General features: G+C 38.5%; 2 protein-coding genes across 3 annotated transcripts; one reads left to right on the top strand and one right to left on the bottom strand.

The window, feature by feature from the left end:
• Positions 1-202: 202 nt before the first annotated feature.
• Positions 203-8,455, top strand: derl1 (derlin 1). Its single transcript, XM_052579422.1, has 8 exons — positions 203-355; positions 3,521-3,632; positions 4,354-4,418; positions 4,736-4,762; positions 6,124-6,219; positions 6,317-6,369; positions 6,507-6,617; positions 6,714-8,455. Exons 1-8 carry the CDS (start codon positions 203-205, stop codon positions 6,856-6,858), a joined length of 762 nt encoding a protein of 253 aa, XP_052435382.1. The 3' UTR covers positions 6,859-8,455.
• Positions 8,157-22,216, bottom strand: zhx2a (zinc fingers and homeoboxes 2a). Of its 2 annotated transcripts, none has more exons than XM_052579417.1 (3): positions 21,854-22,216; positions 9,353-11,921; positions 8,157-9,059 (listed from the first exon to the last, which is right to left on the bottom strand). In XM_052579417.1, the coding sequence occupies exon 2, from the start codon at positions 11,778-11,780 to the stop codon at positions 9,363-9,365; it is 2,418 nt and encodes an 805-aa protein (XP_052435377.1). In that variant the 5' UTR covers positions 11,781-11,921; positions 21,854-22,216; the 3' UTR covers positions 8,157-9,059; positions 9,353-9,362. The 2 variants fall into 2 exon arrangements, with proteins under 2 accessions (XP_052435377.1, XP_052435378.1); XM_052579418.1 differs by lacking the exon at positions 21,854-22,216 and adding an exon at positions 21,140-21,844.
• Positions 22,217-23,426: the final 1,210 nt, after the last annotated feature.

The following is a 23,426-nucleotide window of genomic DNA, read 5'->3' as shown; positions in this document are numbered from 1 at the left end:
CAATGACGTGTCTGTACGCGGCCACGTCACGTAAACTAAACGGGGAAGGAGTTCGTACATCAGGGTAACCAAAATAGAAGAAGACTGAAACAGCATTTCTGCGTTGTGGTCACATATCCGTTTGTTGCACCTGCTCGTTTTCCTGAGCTGCTTCGGTGGAGAACCGACAGAGAATCTCCAGGCTCTCCAATCATATGGCAAGATGTCAGATATCGGGGACTGGTTTAAAAACATCCCGTTCATCACTCGTTACTGGTTTGCTGGGTCAATAGCAGTGCCGCTCATAGGAAAGCTGGGATTAATCAGTCCTGTGTATCTCGTACTATGGCCGGAGGCTTTCTTTCATAAATTCCAGGTAGGTTTACGTTCAGTTAAACATTAGAGAGAGTTTGGACAACAGCAGCGATCGATGACAAGGCCTTGTTGTAGGCCTCGCGCTGGAGTAACGTTACACTGATGTCCAAACATGGGCTGCGTCCTGGACAACTGCTCTGTGATCAGCGGATGTTAATGATGATTGACGGTTGAGTGATTTGTGTTTAAAATCTCATACATAGTGCACCCGATTGCCTAAATTACGTGGATTGTTTTACTTTTTTGCACATTAGGAAGTTTTAATGTTAGGTAACGTATTTAAAGGTTGTCCAAGCGAATACGAATACTTTATTGATGTTTTATGCACAATGTTAATGGGAAGAGATGGCGAAAAGCGTAACACGTGTTATTTGTGCTTCGACAGAAGCCTAATTTATTAACCTAATCCCTCCATCTGTAACTTATGTTACCAAAAATATGCTATACTGGACAGGAATCGCAAAAAGATGCGCAAAGACAGAAAAAAACACAACAAAACAGTAACACTGAACGCGTCCCAGGCTGCTCAGTTCAACCAATGACAGTCGAGTACGCGTCCGAGGCTACTTCCGGGACAACAAGCTTTTCATATGCTGTCAAATTAATTTTTTCCTTTCACAATAACTGCTTTTCACAACACTCTGATGACAAATAGTTTAACCTTGTTTACTATGACTAATATGTGAGTTTTGCTACATATATTAGAAATAATGGTATTCTGTTGTCCAAAATGTGGACTGGAAAATATGTCTGCTTTTCGAGTGTCTAATTCTTACAGTCTGCCTAGAGTCTAAGTATTGTAAATATATTAAAATACGTAATTAACCATGATCTATAGTTAACAAAAATATGATATTTTATTGTTTTCGGTGTCAGTAATTTCCACTAGGTGGCGCCAAGCAATTTGTTTCTGGGTAATGTTTTAAAGAAGCATTTGTATCTATTTCCATCATGATTGCTATTGCACCAAATTATGAGTTTCTCTGGGTGGTTAATTAAAAAAAACTATACATAGGCCTAGATTATATACATAATTTTCTTCAGAACAGTTTTAGTACTTAAAGCAAAAGTTGTCAAAATGAGGCTTAGGGACCCCAGGGAGTCGGCGGAAAAGTTTAGAGACCATCAGTGTGAATAAATAAATAATAATTAAAAACTCATGTTCACCTAAATAAATAAAATATTTATTGAAATAAAATAAATACTTTTTTTATTGTGAAAATAAATTATAGATCTAATAAGGCTGCAGCACTATGAGTAGGGGACAATTTATAATGTAATGTAGAACAAATACATAAATATTTCCCAAATAATATTTTACATGTATTAAACTTTAGGATGGGGGTCCCTTGCAAGAAGATGATTATATTTGGGGGTCTGTGGCATGTAAAAGATTGAAAAGCTGTCATGCAATTCCTAAACTGTGTTGTGGGATAATGCACCACTCCTTTTGAAGTAAAGCCCACAAGAAGTTATTTTAATATGTATTTGGAAACCCGCCACCTCACACTGTCTGGTCATTCTGGTAGCATTCAGCATCCATCACATGACACTATGTCCTTAAGGTTTCACCGATACTTCTTTGGCTTTTCAAGTTTGTAAATGGCTGCATTATTGCTTTAAATCTGTTTCCCATATGTTTCTGTGAGTGATGCACCTGAAATTCAGGCATGGAATAATTAGAACTCTGCTAATGGCTAGTTATTAACCTGTGATTCATTTTTGTTGAGCAGTTTTAGTTGTTATTTAGGAACTCAAATGCTGAGCTCCTTTTTATATGGCGTTTCTATGATTTATCATCTCCCTTTGAACATGCTCTAAACTTGACTCCTGTCTGCTCACAATTAGCTAACGTTTCATGATCTCTATTCTGCCAGTGCAGGTTTCTTCTTTATTTTGGCACAGGTATAGGAAGTAAACTATATCTGAGCAGTAACATAATTGTTTTTTTGTTTTTGATTTTGTCACAGTGAACCGGTGCTCACATTGGCATATTTGTCTTGTGATGGAACTGTTTAGTGGTTGAGAAGTGGCCAAATAATACTCTCCGTCTTTTCGCGGCATACCAATCCTGCTGTGCTTTTTAACCCACTTTTCTCTGTGCTGCAGTCCACAGAGGTCACCTCTCCACACAAGTGAGCTGGTGTGATCTATGCTGCAGTGCGCGAGGGGGCCGCTGGACTGCCTGGCTACTGCAGAGCCAGTTCAGACGCCAACATCAAAGCGTTGCTGCTCAGCGGATTCACAGTCCCCCAGACCAAAAACCCTGCTAGCTCAGAGTTTCTGTGTGTGCCGGAGGGAGGAGAGAAAGCACTAGAAGTGAGGGAGGGATACAGGGAAAGGGAGGAGAACAAGGCAGCAGAGGACTATAGAGAGGGATATGTTGTGCATGTGCATGTTTAGAGCAAATTAAACACCGGAGAGTGTTAAGAAATTTGTGCAGGGGAGTGCGTTTGTTGTTTACTGACCCAGTTTTCCTAGTCTGGGAATTACCGAACAAATCTGGATAACAGAGCAGATGAGTGTCTGTTCCTCTCAGAGCGTGATGTCTGGTGTAATAGCTGCAGTCGTGCTCAGGCACATGGGAGAATGAGTCCACAATGTGTGGGGAATCAAATCTGCAGTGCAAGCATGGGTGCTATAACATTCAGGCAGTGCTGGTGACTGCATACCAATGCTGCTTGCTGGATATTCTCAGTGCCTGTTGGTTTTTTCTACTACTTCTTCAGTTTAAAGGGATAACGCCAATTATTCACCCTCATGCTGTTCCAAACCCATATGCCATTTTTTTCTTCTGCGGAACACAATAGAAGATGTTTTGGTAGATATTTTTGGTAAGATACTTAGGCAAGATGATGTTTGTAACCAAACAGTTTTGTTTATCACTGACTTCTGTTGCATGGACAAAAATGCTTAAAAAATATATTTTTCATGTTCCACTGAAGAAAGAAAGTCCGTGCATACAGTGTCGAAACAACTTGAGGATGAATACATTTTTATTTATTTTTCTTGTTTTGGGTGAACTATCCCTTTAAGTATCGTATGTCTGTTGATTATTAAATCAGTAAGTTCTATGATGCAGCTGTTTAAATGAGCCAGAATCATGTGCATCTCCAACCGTAATCTGTATCAAGTCATAAATCATTTTTCTGTGTTCTCTCAACAGATATGGAGACCGATATCTGCAACATTGTATTTCCCAGTTGGCCCAGGGACAGGTTTTTTATACCTGGTTAATTTGTATTTCCTCTACCAGTACTCCACAAGGCTTGAAACAGGTAGCTTCTGTTTCCTGAAATACATTAAACGTCCTTTAAATCAAATAATGTGTGACTGGACTCAGTATTTTTAGTTGCATTCTTACCTAGAGGTTTGTCATCTGCCGCTTTAAATGCTTAAGCTCACTTAATGCTTTAGTCAGGTGGATTCTGATTGGCTGTCATTGTTTTATCAGCTGGAAGAATTTTTTTTAAACTGCTGTGTGGACTTGTTGTCCTCAAATATAACACAGAGGGACAATATTGGAATCACTTTCTGAAAATTGTTTTTGAAAAAAAAAAAAATTACCAGCCAGTCAGAATCCACCCAAATTTAATAATACAGTTATTGTTATAGTTATCTTTATATTTATTGTTATTGGTGTGAATTGCCTTTTATACTGTCACCTAGTGGTGTAGATGCAGCATTGCAAGATTTTGCTTACAATTTATTCTATTCCATGAGCGAAAATGTCCAATAATTGGAGTTACTAATATAAAGAGAGAATTATTCAGATAATTAAATTATTTCAAAATGGCAGCACCTGTGAAGTGAGCTGCTTCATATAAAATAAAACGCCAATCTTTCTAGTCTTACAACATGACTTCATATCTTGCTATGATGTACAGATTTTTTTTTAAACAGATACTGTTCTTTATGTATAAAACTTTATTTGATCAGAAAGTGAAGTGATGATTAATATGGTATGTGACATCTCATCATATTCTCTTCCTTTTACAGGAGCTTTTGATGGACGACCAGCAGACTACATGTTCATGCTTCTGTTCAACTGGATTTGCATCGTTGTATCCTTTCTGTCCTGTACTCACTGTACTGTAATATTTTATTATAAGATTAAATGTGTCATTTAGTGTAAAGCAAACGTGATTAGTCATTGTCATCAAATGATTTGTGACTGTACAGTGCATACCTATTAACAGTGAATGACTTCACTTAATGAATGTTATGTGCTGAATTCAGCATTTTAGAATATTGCATTAAATGATTTAATATCCTCTGAAGATGTGGTTTTCAAGCTATACAGCGTCCACTCAGCAAGAACAAGCTTTTCTAGGAGTCATGTTCATTTTCCTTTTATCTGGCCTTAACCATTATAATTCAGATAACAGGCCTAATGATGGACATGCAGGTAAGTCTGGTTTTTTTTTTTTCCATTTTCTAAATGTGTTTTTGTTAAATTTTCTAACAGTGAAAATGTCCACTTTTTTGCATGACTGGCACTTTACTCGTTAAAAAGGGATTGTTTTTCATTAGTGCTGTCAAACAGTTAATCCATTCCAAAATAAAAGTTTTTGTTTTCATAATATGTGTGTGTGTTGTGTATATTTACTATGTATATGAACATTTACGTGTATATATTTAAATTCATATAATTTATTTTTAATAAATTGAATATATATTATACATATTTTTCTTAAATATATACGTGTATGTGTGTGTGTGTATGTATACATAATTAATATAGAGTGTACACATATTATGTAAACAAAAACAAAAATTTTTTAGTTATCCAGTATTAATGTTTAAATATCTTTGAGTTTGAACTTGTTCTATATCAAACGATTAATCCCATCCAAAATAAGTTTTTGTTTACACAATATGTGTTTGTACTGTGAATATTTATTTTGTGTATATAAGACATTTACAGTATATATTTAAAAAATATTTACATGTATTTGTTTGTTTATATTCATATAATTTATAGTGTATAAAATATATTTAATATATAAATATAACATATTTTTATTAAATATATACTTGCATGTGTTTGTTTTTATATATACTTAATAAATATACACAGTACACACACATATTTAAACAAAATCTTTTATTTTGGATGGGATTAATCGCCATTAATTGTTTGACAGCACTAATTTAATATGAAGTGTGATACTATCGTTTTTAAAAGTCACTTACGCACAAAAAGGCTGCATTTATTTGATTTAAAAGTACAGTAAAATTTTTAATGTTTAAAGAGATCATTACAATTCAACACAACGTGTATTTTCAAATGTAATTTAGTCCTCGAGTGTCAAAGCTGAAATTTCAACAGCCATTACTCCAGATTTGAGTGTCACATGATTCTTCAGCTATGAAAAAAATATTTAGTGTAGTCAATGACTTATGAAAAAAGATGTGAAAATGCCCCCTGCCTCCCTAAATGGTCTTTCAAACATGAAATTGCATCAGAAGCAAATGTTGCCCCTCTTATTTGAGGTAAATCATCATTAAATGAAGACATCTAAAAATGGTTTGAAAGCAGTTTTTGTCTTTCTAAAATCATCTGAAACCTTGTTCTGCTCATATGAATGACAACCTTGTCTGTTTTATGAGCATTCTTCTGCACTGCTGGAATTCCCATGGAGTTAATTAAGCTTTTTAATGTAATTTAAAAGTATATTTTGCATTTATTTTGTGAGGAAAATTCTGTAATGTTACATTTTCATTTCCTTATTAATTTGTTCATAAATATTGGCTTTGTGCTTGCAGCTCCTGATGATCCCTTTGATCATGTCTGTTCTGTACGTCTGGGCTCAACTAAACCGTGACACGATTGTATCTTTCTGGTTTGGTACCAGATTCAAGGTATTCAATGCATTATTACTACAGTATGATTGGACATGATATACTGATGTATTTTAATGCTCCAAACTAAAACCTGTTCATGTTCACACTAACACAGGCTTGTTATCTCCCTTGGGTCATTCTGGGATTCAACTTTATCATTGGTGGCTCGTAAGAACCCCCCCCCCCCCCCACACACACACACACACACATATTAATATTCAAAAATCATAGTCGTTTGATGTAGATGTCGTATAACATTGTGTCATCATAGTCCCATTAACAACAATAACCATTTCTTTCTTCAGCATTGTCAACGAGCTGATTGGGAACTTAGTTGGTCACCTTTACTTCTTTCTGATGTTCAAATACCCCATGGACCTGGGTGGCCGGTCCTTCCTCTCCACCCCTCAGTTCCTGTGAGTTTATTGGCTGCACAGCTGGCCTCAGCTTCCTGTTATTATGAATCAAGCAATTTGAATTTGAATGAGCAAAATGAATTTTTTTTTCCTTAGATACCAGATGTTCCCAAATCGACGAGGTGGGGTTTCTGGATTCGGCGTTCCTCCAAGCAGGAGACCAGTGCCCCAAGAGCAGGCAGGAGGCGGTGGAGGTGGGCGTCATAACTGGGGTCAAGGCTTTCGGCTTGGGGACGACTGAAATCTTGACTCTTCCATTAATGGATGAATACAGAAGTGTCTAACATCAATGCTGCAGAATATGAATTTTAAATGTTTTTGTTTTTTTTGCATTTCTTTTGACCCAAATGGGAAATTGTCGGGGCTCTTTCTCAGCATTACATATTTTCCACTTACTCAACGTCATATATCACACTGTTATCGAGTTTCACAGTGTGTACAGAAACTCTGCAAATTTATGTGCAGTAGCAGAGTTGGTATAATTGTAGGAGATTCAGGGGACTTTGATTGTGTTTAACGTAATATGACTGCCTCCTTCAGTGTATTCATGTTACTTGCTCACAGTCAAATGTAGCTGATTAATTTCGCTATGAACTGTTCAGTATAGATCGTTTGTTAGCTCGGTTGTTTAGGAATGGACTTCAAATCTTTTTTTTTTTTTTAATCACCTCATTTGTCCAAATTAATTAGGTTCAATTTATTGTAAATTTTCTTAAGCATGACTTATGCTTTACATTTGCGAATGAACTGAATTACCAGTCAGCACCTGCAGATGAAAGTGCTTGTGCATATTTCTGTGCATATTATGTGTGTACGCATGTTTTATATGTTTAGATGCCAGCCTTGAGTAAAGTTTATCAATCCATTTCCAGTAACACTGCCATACACTTTTCACACATTACTGATGATTAAACTAAATTAAGATTAGTCTTATACGTACACAAGCCATCTGACAGAAAAAAACAGAAACTTAAGTTTTATAATTATTTTTACACTGAAAGATATATTTATTGCTTTCATTGATATATTTGATTTTAGTAGGCACTAAATGACATTTTGATATTATGTCCCTCAACACATTGTTTGGATAAAGGTGCTTTACAAAATCCAGATACATTTATGTGCATATGGTGTATAATGGTGATACAGTCGTATCGAAGTTATATAATGTGACCTCTTGCCAAAATCTTTAAGTTACTACTGTTCCAAACCACAAACCTTTACTAAAATGTTCAGTTTTCATTTAATATAATTGCCATTTAATTGAGTGCTTGTTCAATTACAGATGCTACAAATAAACTGTAAACAGCAACTGTGCTCACTAATTTGAGTACATTGATTTCAGTGTCTTGTGGGACACACTCAGGATACAGGCGCCTTAAAGTTGCATTTAAATTTTGCAGCACCCTGTAAAGAAACTTACTGTGAGAAAATAAGCAATTCTTAATGAAACCGAGCCGTTGTTGTTGTTTTTTTTTTACTTTTAATTTTGACTTTGGCAATGCTACTGATGTTTAAAAAATGAGACTCAAAACAGTCTTTCAATCAGTTGTGTTTTATTGATTTACAGCAGACTGGTTCATATAAAGAGCAAGCAGGATTCTTGGTAGCAGTACAGTATTCCTGATACATGTCTGAACATGACACTAAAGCAGCTGCAAAAAAAAGAAATACACTTAAGCGAGCTGAAAGCGGTTCACAGCTGAGTAATGGTAAAATGGATCTATGTGTTGGGATACCAGGAAAAGCCAACATGATACGGATAAATTTGCAGTTACTGTAACATTGCCAGAAATGAGCCTATGACTACAAATAAACATGTGCTGTGCATCTCTGTATTTTATTGATTTCAGTTTTGATTATGTCCATCATGGGGCTCTGTACCCTTGGCAATAAGGTACAATATGAGACCGCAGGCAATGTGTTTATGGTCCAAAGAAAAGTCCATAATATCACCTTGTTTTCTGGAATAAGATGTTTTTTATTGAAGCACCGCTTGTATGTGTCCACTTGAAATATTAAGTGCCATCATGGACCACATTGTGTTTTAAACCAGCTTCACCAGCAGGTGGGTTAGTTTTGTGTCCACTCACAAAAATGATTGAACATTTCATTATAAGTGTCAAGGGAAATGTCTTGGGACTCCTATTATAAACGTAACAAAAGTCTCATCTTCAAAAAATTGTACAAATCTGTTGAAGTACAGAAAAAAATATTTACAAGGGCCCTTTTAAAAAACAAACATAATAATAACAACATAGCAGTCAAACTTTGGCACTCCATGGTCACTCTCCAGACAGTGTTTCACAGATGCTCCCAAGTCCATCTCGTCTCTGATAAGCTCTGAGTCCAGATATGAGATCATTGGTTCCATTCACGACAACAGAGGTCATTCCTTAATCAACAGGCCCATCTAGTTCAGCCATAGCAGCCTGTTTTCTTCTGCAACAGAACAAGCAACAAATGCCACTTGACTCACATAAATTATGGATGAAGCTTTGAAAGAAAATCCAAAATTGACACGCTGCACCCTCCCAGCATACATAAAATTTGGGCTCTGCCTTCTCTCTCACTGCCAAACTGTTTAAAGGCTAAATTACAGACTGCTGACATTCTAGGTGTCTTACAACCACATCTGCTACATCATCATGAGAAGCAGCTATTTCTCAAGGAAAGATACTGTCTCACTCCTCAAAAGATCAAGCAGCTAGTTAAAATAAAAAAATTACTATTACCTTGATCACTTCATCCTGTCACTCTGTGCTCAGACGACAGAACTTCAAGGTCTCGTGCCACTTTCTGTGCATCGTAATCTTTGCCTTCAATGTCAGCTGCCAAGGAAACCCACCTCTTACCATCTACACTCGCCTGTCCGTGTTGATCCTTGCTCTTGCTGATATCAGGCATGTTGTGCCCCAGCTTACTGGTGAACCATTCGACTATGTCCTGGTTGGTTAGTTTCGACTGCTCTGCAAGCTTCTCAAAACCCTCCTCTTTTTGTACCTTTGTCTCTTGAAAGTGCCTTTGAAGGACACTCTGGGCCTGCTCCGAGATCAATGTGCTGTTTTGTCCATTAGATCTCTTGTTGCTAAGACTTTGAAATTGCTCCATCCAACCTAACGTTCCATTTTTCAGAGCAGATCTGTTGTCCTTAAACCACCGGACAATTTCTGTACGAGCTAACCCTGTTTGGATTTCTAGTTGGTTGTACTCCTCTGGTGAGGGCCACTGGGTTTGTGCAAACATGTCTTTAAGAAGGCAGAGAGACTTGCCATCAATGGCCTCTGGACACACTGAAGACGTGAGAATGGGAAGAGGCGAGTCCCTCACTCTGCAGTCCTGCTCATGGACTCCATTCAGTGTCCCCCTTTGAAGGTGATGCTCCAGCCTTTTTGAGCCCATTGAGTTGAGCAAGGCTTGCTCCAGGTTGTCTCGCAGTGCACGGCGCTCCTTAAACCAGCAATCAATTTCGGTTTTAGAGAGTCTCGTGTCTGTCACAAGGTGCTCTATCTCAGCCTGGGTTGGAAAACTAGTCCTTTGGAAACTCTCCTCTAACTTTTTCATTTGCTCAGAGGATTTGCCTTTAACTCTCTCTAGTAGGGGAAACTGTGTGGCAACAGGCTTATGCGGTTGGCTGTCCTTCGATGAGAGGTCTGTTTTAATCTGTTGCACTGCCTTATGGTTTCCATGGCGCTGATCACTGAACCATTTTTTGATCTCTCCCCAGGAGAGGCCAGTCATCTCGATGAGACGATACACTTCTTCATCATCAGGAAACTGGCACTGAGAATAGCTGGTGGTCAGCTCTCTGATTTGATCAGGGGTTTTCTCACAATCTGAAGAAAGGCTTGGTGTCGGAGAGACAGGCTTGGGAGTGCTCTGAACGGACTGAATTATTGAAGGCCTCTTTATCTCTGGAGCAACCGGTGGTGCTCTGTGGGCCCTCTTGACACCCTGTGCTATTTGATTTGACACTGTTAGTGCAAGAGGAACACCAGTAGCAGTTGAGCCATTGGAAACCGGTGCCAACACCAGGCCAGATTGTCCAAGAACATGGCAAGGGACGGTCTGGATAAGGGGCTGTGAAGCTTTAGTGGACTGAGTTAAATGAGTAGGTAAGACAGTGAATGCCTGTTGAACAGACTGAATCGTTCCATTGAACATCTTCTTTCGTGCTTCCTCAACCTCCTCAGGAGACCAGCTGATGCCTTGTTTTAGACGTTGGGTAGTGAACCACACTTTGATTTGTTCTTCAGGGTGTTTGGAGGCTGCAGTGAGCCAAGAAAGCTCTGCTTGTGTAGGGTACGGAAACTTGTTGAAGGAGGTTATGAGGGTCAAATTGCCATCTAGCGCGGGGTTGTACTTTGATGTGTTCAAGGGGACGGCGATTTTTGGTACTAAGTTGTAGTTAGGTGGCCGTTGCAAGGATGGCATTATATGAGAGAGGCCATCCCTAAGAGTTGCATCTGGGATTATCACAGTCCCGTTCACATTCACAGCAGTAATTTGCTTTTTCGGTAGATCTTGAGCAAGTTTGTCCAGCGGACTATCGTCCTGCAGCTGTAAACTATCTATTTTAGGCTTACCCACCTTAACAGTACTGGATTTGCTCAGAGGAAAAGAAGTAAAGTTCTCTCCTGACTGAGGGCTGGTGGTATCATAGAGGACTGCACAGTTCGAACCTTCGATTGTCTGTTCCAGAATAGTCTGACTGTTGAGTTTGATTCTCTTGAACTTGAAGTTGCTCTCACCAGGATGGCATTTCTCATTGTGTTCCGTCAAAGAATCAAACTTTTTTGTGTTGAAGTTGCATACCGCACACAAGTAAAGTGGGTTGAGTATAACATTGGGGTGGTTGGAATCGACATGATCTTTGAACTCATTGAGATTTTGTGTGGAAAAGGGACAGTATTTGCACTCATAGCCTCCCTGGAGTTTCCTCTGTGGTCGTGTTTTCACTTCAGGTTTTTCTAGCTCTGTTGCTTCCTGTGCAGAGTTCACAGAACTCTTCTTATCCGTCCAGTCCTCACTAGAAGACACATGTGAGGATCCATTTTCTTCTGGACCATCCACACAGGAATCCATTTCTTCTGGATCATCTGCAGTTACAAAGTCATCCGGTCGGATCATGCAGGGTGTTGTAGACTTTCTTCGACTAGCCATGGTCAGGGAGTAAGATGTTACAGTACAGGGGGCAATGGGCAGGTCTTTGTCTGGTGGAGGATCGATAAAGGATGATTCCGCTGACTGTGAATGTCAGCTCCAATGGAAGACTTCATGAGACTTCATCCCAGGTCACACAGTCTATTTAAAAAAAAAATACAAATTAAGAATTGATATAGCAAAACTACATTTTCATGCATTGGGTAATGAGGTATTAACTATATGTAAAATAATTACTGGGGTGCCTAAGGGGGTAAAATAATAAAAATAACTAAATCACAAAACAGTACAATAAAAAGTAATCAAATAAAAGCATTCCTGAAAGAACGTTTTAAGAAAGGTTTTAAAAACAGCTAAAGAATTAGTGTCCCTAATGTTAATCGGGAGATAATGCCACAGTTTTGGAGCATATGTTGAAAAAGCCCTGTCCCCCCCTGGATCATAACAGTGTTTTGGGAACAACTAAAGGCTTATTTATTCTTCTGTGTCGGACCTACGCCATAGCCTTTATGCCGTAGGCTATGCGTGGTTGTCTGTGTCGACTTGCAGTACATATGCAAACTGCTAGTCTGCAGTGTCCAAAGGCAAGTTGTTGGTGTAACCTGCAGTCCCATGACAAAAGCTGAAGAAGCAGCTCATCAGAGAAGCATTATAGCCATTAAAGGCTTATTTATTCTTCTGTGTCGGACCTACGCCATAGCCTTTATGCCGTAGGCTATGCGTGGTTGTCCGTGTCGATGTGCAGTACATATGCAAACTGCTAGTCTGCAGTGTCCAAAGGCAAGTTGTTGGTGTAACCTGCAGTACCACGACAAAAGTTGAAGAAGCAGCTCATCAGAGAAGCATTATAGCCATGACAGTGGCAAATAAATATCAAATCATTATTTAAAACTACAAAAGGAGACAACAACGCAACAGGAGAAGATGGCATTCTTTCCATCTCCACAAGGACTTGTACCACGGCAGATCAACATTGTTTATCGCAGACAACTACTGATGTATAATGCTATGTAGTATAATAAATGATAAGACACTTGTTCTTTGCTTTGTTTTATTTTATATGAGAAGGTGTAACATTAAAATATATTAAAGTGCACATAAAAACTCACAAAACTAAAGTACATACAAAGGGAGGAATTCTAGCAGACCAATCACAGTGCTTGCAGTCTACACACACTAGAAATGCTGTTAGATATTTGGAGAGGTTCACGTCAGGCTACGGCGTAAGGGGGTGCATCTACGTGTAGGCTACCGTAAAGTGCGAACTGGTGTGTAAGGTGTTAAAAGATCTGCCAGATACTGTAGAGCAAGACCATGCAGGGCCTTGTATGTAAGCATTAAGATTTTAAAATCTATAGTACGGTATTTAACCCCATTTAAAATTATAGCTGCTGAATTCTGCAAGTATTGCAATTTGTTAAGAAAGGATTTGGACACTAACAAGGAGAGCATTGCAATAATCAATATGTGATGAAACTAAATAATCAATTTTTAAGCTACAGAAAAGGGCAACATAGGCCTAATACATGCAATATTTTTAAGATGAAAAAAAGGAGGTCTTTACCGTGTTCTGTATTAAAGGCTTGAATGACAGGATGGCATCAAAGATAACACTAACACGATTTTTTTTTGTTTACTGTGTAGCTCTAGGGCAACACAATCAACTGATAGATCTATAGAATCAGCATTTTGCAGTTGGTGGGGAGAGCAAATAAGCATATCTTCAGTTTTAGAGCTATTCAGACAAAGAAAATCTTTAAACATCCAAATCTTAATCTCAGAAAGTTACAGTTGGAAAGATGAGGGACATCCAAAAACTGACCAGGTTGAGAATGTATAAAAGTCTGAATATCATCAGCATAGAAGTGGCAGCTGAGGTTAAGGGATCTTAGCTGACCAAGAGGATGAAATGCTAAAAAGCAGGGGACCCAGAACTGAGCCCTGTGGGACACCAATACAAACAGGATCCACATCAGATCCAAAACCATTCACGAAGACAAATTGACTGTGACCCATAAAATATTACCTAAACCAATCTAGCGCAGTTCCAGATACATCTGACAAGAAAGACCACACCACAGAATGAGTCAAAAAAGTCTAAGTCAACTGATGAAATACAATGAAACAGTGAAAAACAAACATGTTACTGAAAAATTTGTCCATAAACAAGGTATATTCTAGCCTACAATAAATGTCCCTCACATTTCCTTTATCAAATTTGTATGAAGTCAAACTTGGAAAACTTGTGAATTGCACAGAAAAATTTTGAGCAGTCCACAAAGTCATATTAGGTGCTGTCGAGAGATGATTAACAGCTGTGCAGTGTGCAAAGATTGATAGAAAACACTGGTTTCTAATCACTGGATGCTGCAAGTTGTGTATCTGACTCTGCTTCATCTGGTCTATGACTGCCTTTAGACACTTAATGTGAAAATGCATAGAGTTTTTCAAGGTTTAAAGGCTTACAATGTCTCTATGCCTCAATGTGATGCAAAAGGTATCAGCTTTTTAATCACAGTTAATTGTCACTTCAGGTGCAACACAGCTTGATTTAGTGTGAAAATCAATCACAAAGGACTAAAGAACCTCATTAAAAATAAAACTGAGGTGTTACAGCTCCTGCATAAAAGCATTTAGATACACACCCCAGTGGTGTGTATTAAATTAGTGGTATCAGCAATATTGTGGTCAATCCGGATGGGAGAGGCAAAAACATCCTGTGCTAGGCTGAACTTGTCCAGTCCAATAATAGCCTTCCTCAGGCCTGTGTTGCCCTCAGCAGATCTAAGTACTTTTGAGACCGATTAAATATGGATGGGACCCTGAGCATCTCATATCACAGCCTCAACTCACTGTGAGATCATCAGTATAATGTAACCTTCGAATGTTTTTTCTTCTTCCTTGATACAACTGTGCTAAGGGCAAAAAGGACAAACAAATAAGTTCACAAGAGGAAAATCTGAATTTTGACATTTTTAAACACCATTAAATATATATGTGTGTGTGTGTGTGTGCAGAGAGAGATAAATAGAGAAATAGATAGAGAAAGACTCAGATTCACTTAAATCAGTCATGTATTACCTGGAAAGGAAAGGAAAGGAAAGGAAAGGAAAGGAAAAGAAAGGAAAGGAAAGGAAAGGAAAGGAAAGGAAAGGAACACTTATCATGCAGACTCAGAATTTTAAATGTTTGCCAAGGGCTTACAGGCAATAAAGAACGAGAAAGCATGAGACATAAGTTATGATCACATAGCATTCAATCTAAAGCCATTCAAAAAGAAACATTACTTTGCCTCAAGTCTCAATAGCTGTTATGGACATAAAAATGAAACAGAATGCTGTGAACTAAAGACCATGCTAAAGGCAATTTGTTTGTTTGTTTTTTTCAATTATTAGAATTGAAATGAAAGGATTTGACACTGTCGATTGACTACTTGAAGTAGCATCAATATTATAGCAATAGACTACTAAATGTTAACACAAGCTGGAGGGTGTTCAGCATGAAGCACAGTTTCTCTAACATGGTACAGCCTGGTTCTCCTGTATGGATTCACATGCATTAACATGCGTGTTTCCAGAAGAGGATGTTGCTGAGGAGCCAATGTGAAGGGGCGGAGACTGAGCTCTGTTAATATTGTGGAGCACAGTGTGTGTGTGGGGGGGGTGAATTTGGGATTGAGGCAGAATTAATTTAAATCTCATCAAATGGGGCTCTAGAAGCCCGCAGCACTGCACAGATGTACACCGAGTGCTATTTTTCATGTTAATACTGTCACCAAATGTTGAGAGTAATTGGTATAGATCAGACCACCTTCACCAGTTTTTTTACTTGTGGCACTGCTGACTCCTTTTGAATTTTAGGATGAGGCGGCAAAGGTCTCTGGATCCACAGCAGCAATGATACCTGATGCTCAGTAACATTCTTTATTAAACAGTAGCACCACAGTTTCAATTTCAAGGTTTTAGTAACAAGAACTAAACACTGTTTAAGAGAGAAAATAATTTTTCTAAATGAGGATTAGTGTTGGTTTATGTGAGGATGACGTAGTTTTGCAGTAGAAAAATGACACAGAGCTCAGAGCAAAGTCCTTTGGGTAGGTGTCCAGGCTTTCAGTGGCTTGGGGTACCAAGGGACAGGTCACGAAAAAGCTGGACTCATGCGTTGTCATGGAAACGGCCCAGCAGCAGGTGGGAGGGATTTTCTCCAAAGAGATCCAGATGAGGAACGTTCTGCATTCCTATTTTTGGCCGAGCCCTGTTCTTTCGGGGTGAAACCCACACTGAGAGATTGTATTGATCCTATTAATTCTATATTTGTAAACTTGTGTATATGCTGATGTAGGTTTCGTGAATCAGTATAAGAGGGTGCATTTATCATGCTTAATCAGAGGAAGCAAAACTAAACTTAAACAAAAGCTAATATGTATCTTGTTGATATCGCGAACAAAGAAACAAAAATAAATGTCTGGTTGTATGTTCATTTCCTGGCACGTTCCATTAATAGATTACAAATTAAAGTACTTTTTGCCAAATGATCAGTGAGAGGGTGTGCTTAACCTTGAGGGAAAAAAAAACACTGACCGTCAGCCTCAGAAAGTCAGACAAAAAATTACATGAGAATTAATTTTCTACTCATTTTATACAGACTGCAGCTTTTTAACCCTTTACATTTTACTTATTTCCCAGTAATAAACATGAATTTAAATTAAACAAAACTTCACATTTCAATTTAAAAAAAATTTCTGAAAATTAACTAACAAGTTTGCACACAACATATGAGATATAGCAATATATATATATATAGAAATGGTGATCAAAGTCTACATTTAAAACCAAAAAGGTTCATCCCAAATTAGATAACCTTTTGGCTAAAAGTCAGTTAACATCAAAAAGTGCTCACCATTTAAATAAAAAAACATGAAAACTGTTCCTCTACAGCTCTACAACTTCAACGTATCCATGGAAATAGCCTTTTGTAGTTACACAGAGTCATTCTGTGGCAAAAAAGTATGATTCAGAAGAACATAAGATCTAAAATCAATATCCAATGAAAACAAAGGATTTTTTTCAGGACCCACACCGCATTATTTTGAAACAGGTCACTATTATGCAGGGAAAACCATGCTTAATTTTGACCAAGTAACCAGAGACATGGCGTTCCTGCTAGAGCCATCTGTAACGGCCTGGCTGCTCAACAGCATACAGTGTCTTCAAAAGAAACCAAATCTCTGTGGTTGACCACTAAGTTATATGGTTGTGGTCCCAGAGAGTTCATGAAATTCTCATGGAAAGGGTCACGCTGAGAAACAAGAGATCAGGGTCATGTTTGAGCACAGCGTCTATGAGCCTCGGATGAAATACTCTGTTAAATCAAATACTAATCCAGTAACACCGGTTAGTTAACATGACTGGTGTATCTACATTGGCAAATGTTTTTTTTTATTAAACAACGACATTAAACCTTTATTGATCTGATGACTTGATAACATTTATACAACACTAACCACAGCCAGTTTGGACATGAATGTCAACCGTCTTCTCTGGAAAACTCCTTAGAAAACAAAAAAGACTCTACTAAGCCTCCGATATGCTGGACAACTGGATTGCTCAACAGATATTAGATTCATACCACTGGACAGTGATCACTGCTGTCATCCATCTGTGAGTTTGAGTCATGACACATAAGAGGCCCGAATAACACAGATCCCACAGAGATCGAAAGCTCTGCATGACTCCACAAAAACACAACCACTCTAAAGATGTTTATAGCTTTCCGCGTCTCATCTAATGCATTCCAACATGCTGATGTGAATTGAAAATTACAATCACAATTGTCTTCTTGTGCAATGATGCAACAACTGCTCATTTTAAAAGGACCTTGCACACGGAGTCTGACATTTTGTATGCCATTTTTCTAAATCTGTTACCCTTTCTTATTAAAATGCTTGCTACAGATGCGAAAAAACAGGCAATCTAATTATTTTAATGACAAATGAAAGTTTCGGAGGCAGTGTAAACATGATTGAAACAACGTGAAGTCATATTTATTTTTTAATGAGCAAAAATTTCAGACTGTGTGCAAATACCTTAAAGCTGCATGACATATCTGTACCATATTTTTACATTTAGATTACCTTTGTGGTCACTGAAAGTTAATTTTTTAAAATACTTTAAGACTTTAAACTGATTGATTTATATTTTATAGTATTTTCAATATATTTTCATTTGTTTAAACAATATAACATTTAAATGACGAGTTTGTTGCTTATTCCACATCATATGAAAATTATTATTTACCCACATCGGTCATAAATTTAATTATGACGCATCCCTAGCTCATTTGCATTTAATCAAATCATTTCAATATGATTCCTTTATATATTTATTATCTAACATCTAAAAGTGTTAGTGGATTTGTAAGAAAAACTTTACAAGCAGAGAACTGAAAATCAAGTGAGCGGCATGAAAGAGACACGAGGAGTGGGTAAATTCTTCAACTCCGCTCAGGCATACTAAAAAGAGCTTTGATGTTATAATTTCACATCAAAACGAACCATCTTCACTGACTATTTATTGGTACAAACACATTGTGAGCTATTATCTATCGCTCTCAAAGACTGAAATCCTCTACAGGATGAAAACTTATTTAATTACATTGTATGCCTGAATTATTCAAGCTCGTGAAATAGGGCACTAGAAGCATGTTCTGTCTCTGCTGTACAAACACTAGTGTTGTGCTCTGTCTGGATTCACAATATCACTACATTATCATCATGAAACATTTCAAATCAGCAGCCCACCTGCCAATGATGTTCTCCCCTTTTAGAAATATATTTGTAAGTTCCTACGTGGCAAGTTTTCCTACTCCGCCACCTTTTTCACCCAGCTTCTCCTCACCTATAAAAAGAACAATTGAACTGGTATTTGCATCTTAGAAGTTCATCTAAACACCACCATTTTTTTGACAAGTCCTCTGAGGCTCCAGTTCAAAAATAATAAACTTCCTCTCGAAGCTAAAAATAGACACCCCACGTGACAGATGTTGTTGACTGCAAACCCTTATTTTCTTTTCTCCATAGTACTGTAAGTTCAGGTCAGTGCACTGATAAGACTCGAGCATAAACTCAACGTCTTTAGGCCTGAATCATTTTATCTCGGGTCCCTGATGGAGCATCGCCATCTTTCACAGATGCTATAACAGTTTAGCTTCTCTAAAAATTATACAGCAGCTCAGACACAAGGTGAATGTAATTCAAGTCACTTGAGGATCTACAGGCTTTAAAATGTATCCGCCTGCACATGCAAATGAATAAACATCTGTGTCATTTGTTAAGAATTTTTATTAACCTGCTACTCAATATTAGGGTCAGTTTAGTTCTATGCAGTATCTCCATTACACCTCCAAAAAAGCTGGGTCACGACTGCAAAAGTAGGGCAGAATATTGGCAACAGAGAGGCTGCTCAACAGCGAGCGACGTCTCTCCCTTTAGGGAAAAAAACCCATCTCAAATGGACTGTTTTGTTTTGTTTAGGCCTAGTACAAGTAAGAATCTATTATGCTGAGGCCCATAAGAGCACAGCTGCTTCTACTGCCACTCAAACACATTCAACAAACTCAAATATATATATAATAATCATATACGAGATATGACATGAACAGTTATGAATCATGATTTGTTGTACTCATCATGCAGCAGTCTAGTAAAAAAAACAAACTGAATAAGACGGTATGCCACCTTCAACCGCAACTTCAGCTTGTTGTCGCACACGTCAGGTCTGACTCTATCTTTTCCAGGACATGAAGGCAAAGGGAAATTAATAGCTTTAGTAGTGATGACTAATAAATAACCCGGCTCCAATGTGAGGCCAGACTGCCTCACAAAGAGGCTCTGCTTTCAGTGGAGTCATGACCACCAGCCCTGACAGAGAACACACAGCTTTCAAGGGAGCCCAGCCCACGGCTGTGACATCAGCGACTGTCGGCTTAGTCACCCGCTACGAGGCAGAGGCAGCAGCAACCACCTCCTCAAAGACGTCAGCTCCTCACGAACGCGGGCAGCCATTTTGAATCCAGCCAGTCACCTGGCACAAACCGCATTTTGTGCCAGAGCAACTCGAGGAGAGTTGTACTTTTGACAAAACACGTCACCACTTTGTAAAAGTTGCCTCAGTTCTGGTTGCATGAATAAACCTTTGTAGTGAGAGATGTTTCCATACTACGACCCATAAGGTGAACGCTTAAAGGTTGGCAAGTGTGTTTGTGTCAGGCAGAATGAGAATCTATAGCAAATGGCATAAATACAGAATAAACCTTAGTGAAACTGTATCTGAATGCCATTCGGTGAGCACAGTGAAACACACATTAACTTCAGACACATAGGAATAGCTGTTTCTTTATAGTTTGTACTAGCCTATATTAACAATATCCTGTTTAGTAACAAGCCAGTTTTTAAAGATCATTTTGGCTAAGATTAATAAACAACATATAGTGAGACTAACTGATAATCCTAAATACATATCTAGATCAAGTCAACAAACATGAACAACCAAACTGATTTTCTCTCATTAAGCCTTATGCTGTAAACTAAACCAAACCTCAGATTATACAGTCCATGATATGATGGAGCATGTGGTAAGAACACAAACGGAGTATTTTACGCTGAGTAATACTCCTGGGAAGGGGATATATGATGTTAAAAGAGTCGCAAATAAAGTTGCTGCAAGAGCTAAAGATGCAGATGTCCCTCTTCAGTCTGAATCAGATTTAGTAAGAGCTTTATAGCCAAGTATGACTTTATTTAAACTCAAGAAAGCCCTCTGATACTACAAAATTGCTCAACTTTACACTTACACACTAAACCATGTTGGAGGAATATTCTAAAAGTGATTTTCCAGCAACATCAGAGATCAGACTATAATAAAAAGTAGGAAAGTCTTGTCAGTTATAGACCAAAAGCAATGGTTTTCAAACCTCTCCATGAAGGAGCCCCAGCGCTGCACATTTTGTATGTCTCCCTGTATCTGACACACCCACTTCAGGTCTTGCAGTCTCCAATAATGAGCTGATGAGTTGAATCAGGTGTGATAGATGATGAGGGAGGCATACAAAATATGCAGGGTTGTATCCAGGGCAGGTCTGAGAACCACTGGCTTAAGTAAACAGTCCAGCATATCTTACACATGCGAGATTTGATCTGTAGTCTATGCATACCCTGGGAAAGCATTTAGAATTACATGTGACTGGACACTGAAGCAAATGACACACTTGAATCACCTGAAGTGACCTAGGATTGCATTTACGATGCAGCAACTTACTGTATGTTATATTAAGAATATTGAACAACTCAGATATCCACTTACTGAGTAGTAAATTCAGCTTCAGAAATGCATTTGCCCAATATAGGGTGCTGCAAGTCTCTAGTAGTATGGATGCGACAATTTTGGGAACTATCGCAGATGTGAACACGGTGCTGCAATGTGGCTCGCGTCTGATGCGTGTGCCATGCAGTATGGTCGTGGAAGGCGTCACCACTGCCTACATCATACGACACTGAGCCCAAATCAAGTAGTTGCGTGCCATGCTCACTTCATACAAACGCATGAATAAATCATTCTTAGTTCGAAATAGATTTGCGATCGTGTCGTACAATGGAAAATAAGGGTTTGTGGAGGCAAAACAGACTCCAATAAAAATCCCTTGGACCGACGTAACGCCATGTCGACATTGGTAGCCATATTTTGCTGCTTATTTCGACATCAGAGAAGTAGACGTTCTCGCGCCCATTGCTGTTCAACTTTAACAATTCTGTGAAACTTTCCGCAAGCCACACCAAATCACAGCGCTGGAAACATTAAAACTGAGGTTATCGGGTCAGGTCGATGCGGTTATTCTGGTGCCATATTTTTACAATTCGCCGCGGGCAAACAAAGTTCAGCTGAAATAAACAACTGACATCAGAAGCACTTCACGGCACGTTTCGGACAACTACTTATTGTGTGTATTAAAACGCGCCCGCAACTTTAAAGCTTGTTTGCTAATTTTCCAGGCGACACGAATAATTCAGCGATTCTTACCTGCCCACCAACCAACGGGAGACGCTGGGACGTGAGGTTACTGACAGCTAGACTCCAAAATTGCGTACTTTTCCACGTGTACCGCCTACAGAAGCGTACGATTGTAACGATTCCGCCGAATTCTAAAGACAACAGCCGAAAAAAATTGGCGATCACAGGGGGATCTACGCCAAAACCCACATGATCAACTACGTCAGCAGACGTATTTGCATACGATACGAGACGCTGTTCCATCCTGACTTTGGAAACGAATTCTTAAACGCAAAAGTTTGAAAATCGCCGATGGCGAGCGCTGGCTTCGAGTGCACGAGCAGTAGTACACTTCGCCCCTGTGCTTCCTTCTTTGAGATGAATAAACCGCTGTTGTTTTGACGTCCCCTGCGTGAGTTTGGATCACAGGTCATTGAATATTAAGCACTCTGGTGAAGGCCAGTGGCTGAGCGGTTTTCTCCTCACTCCTCCCATCCTCGCCTCTGTCCCCTCTCTCTCGCCCTCCCTCTCCTCTTCCCCTCCCACGGTTTGCCCGTAGCCTTGCTACCGTTGTGCATCAAAACAACCAGGTCGACTTTTAAAATAAAAAGACGCATTGCAACTCGAAGAAACTGATGCGGGAATACAGACGTCGCTATGGAAACCTACCTCGCGGACGTTTTCTTAAGTTTGTGGCACCCTGCCAAATGCTGGAAATATTAAAACTGTACACTTAAAAGGCAGGAATAGAGTAACATATGACACAGTTATTTATTTGGAAAATTATAAGACACTTGACGCAGTGGGCATGAACGCTGCTGCTGCAGAAGCTTATGAATTATTCATTAATCAGGACCGATCCGCCAGTGTTTGGATATATTTACATACAAATAAGCAGCTAATGAATTATTAATGGTAATTTTCTTGATCTTTGTTCTTTGTCGTTGATTTTAACTTATGGGCACATGTTTTATTCATGACTAATAAGGTAGCACACCTGCACATTTAGTTGTCAATATATTTAACGCCATCTACAGGACATGCAAGGGAATGTTTAATGGATTATTTGTCGGTAACTGCACTCTGGGGTTACTCGTAATTCTTGCAGACTGAATGCAAATGTAATTAGCCGTGCAAATTTCCCTTAGAAATATGTGCAATAAAATATAAAATTTAATTAAATCTGTTTATGTTTTGATATTTGTTTCTTTTATTAAACTATTTTTTCTTCCATTTTTTTAACAGTTATTTTCTCACCTTTCTGTTGTTTTTCAGATTTTAATTTTTATGGAACAGTAAAGGGAAAGTTTAGTGAAAGGTGAAATGTGAGCAGAAGCTGTCCATCTCAATAAAAGAAGAAAAAAACGAAGAAGAAAAAGACAAAAAGAAATCAAAATCCATGAAACAGCTTTGTGTGAGGAATAGGCCCAGATTTAAAACAACTTTTATTATGTTTTTGTGATCTCTTTTGTACTTTTAGTAGCTTGCTCACTTTATTTTATTGGGAAGCATGATGGTAGGCAAAAAAAATTAAAAATAATTATCAGTTTGGGGTCTCCCACTCTCCCATTAAATCGCACCACAAAGATGATGTCCTCTAATT

Source organism: Carassius gibelio, chromosome B16, assembly GCF_023724105.1.
Source record: "Carassius gibelio isolate Cgi1373 ecotype wild population from Czech Republic chromosome B16, carGib1.2-hapl.c, whole genome shotgun sequence".
Classification (NCBI taxonomy): Eukaryota; Metazoa; Chordata; class Actinopteri; order Cypriniformes; family Cyprinidae; genus Carassius; species Carassius gibelio.
Note: the sequence above shows the minus strand (reverse complement) of the source record. Positions and strands in the feature narration are given on the sequence as shown.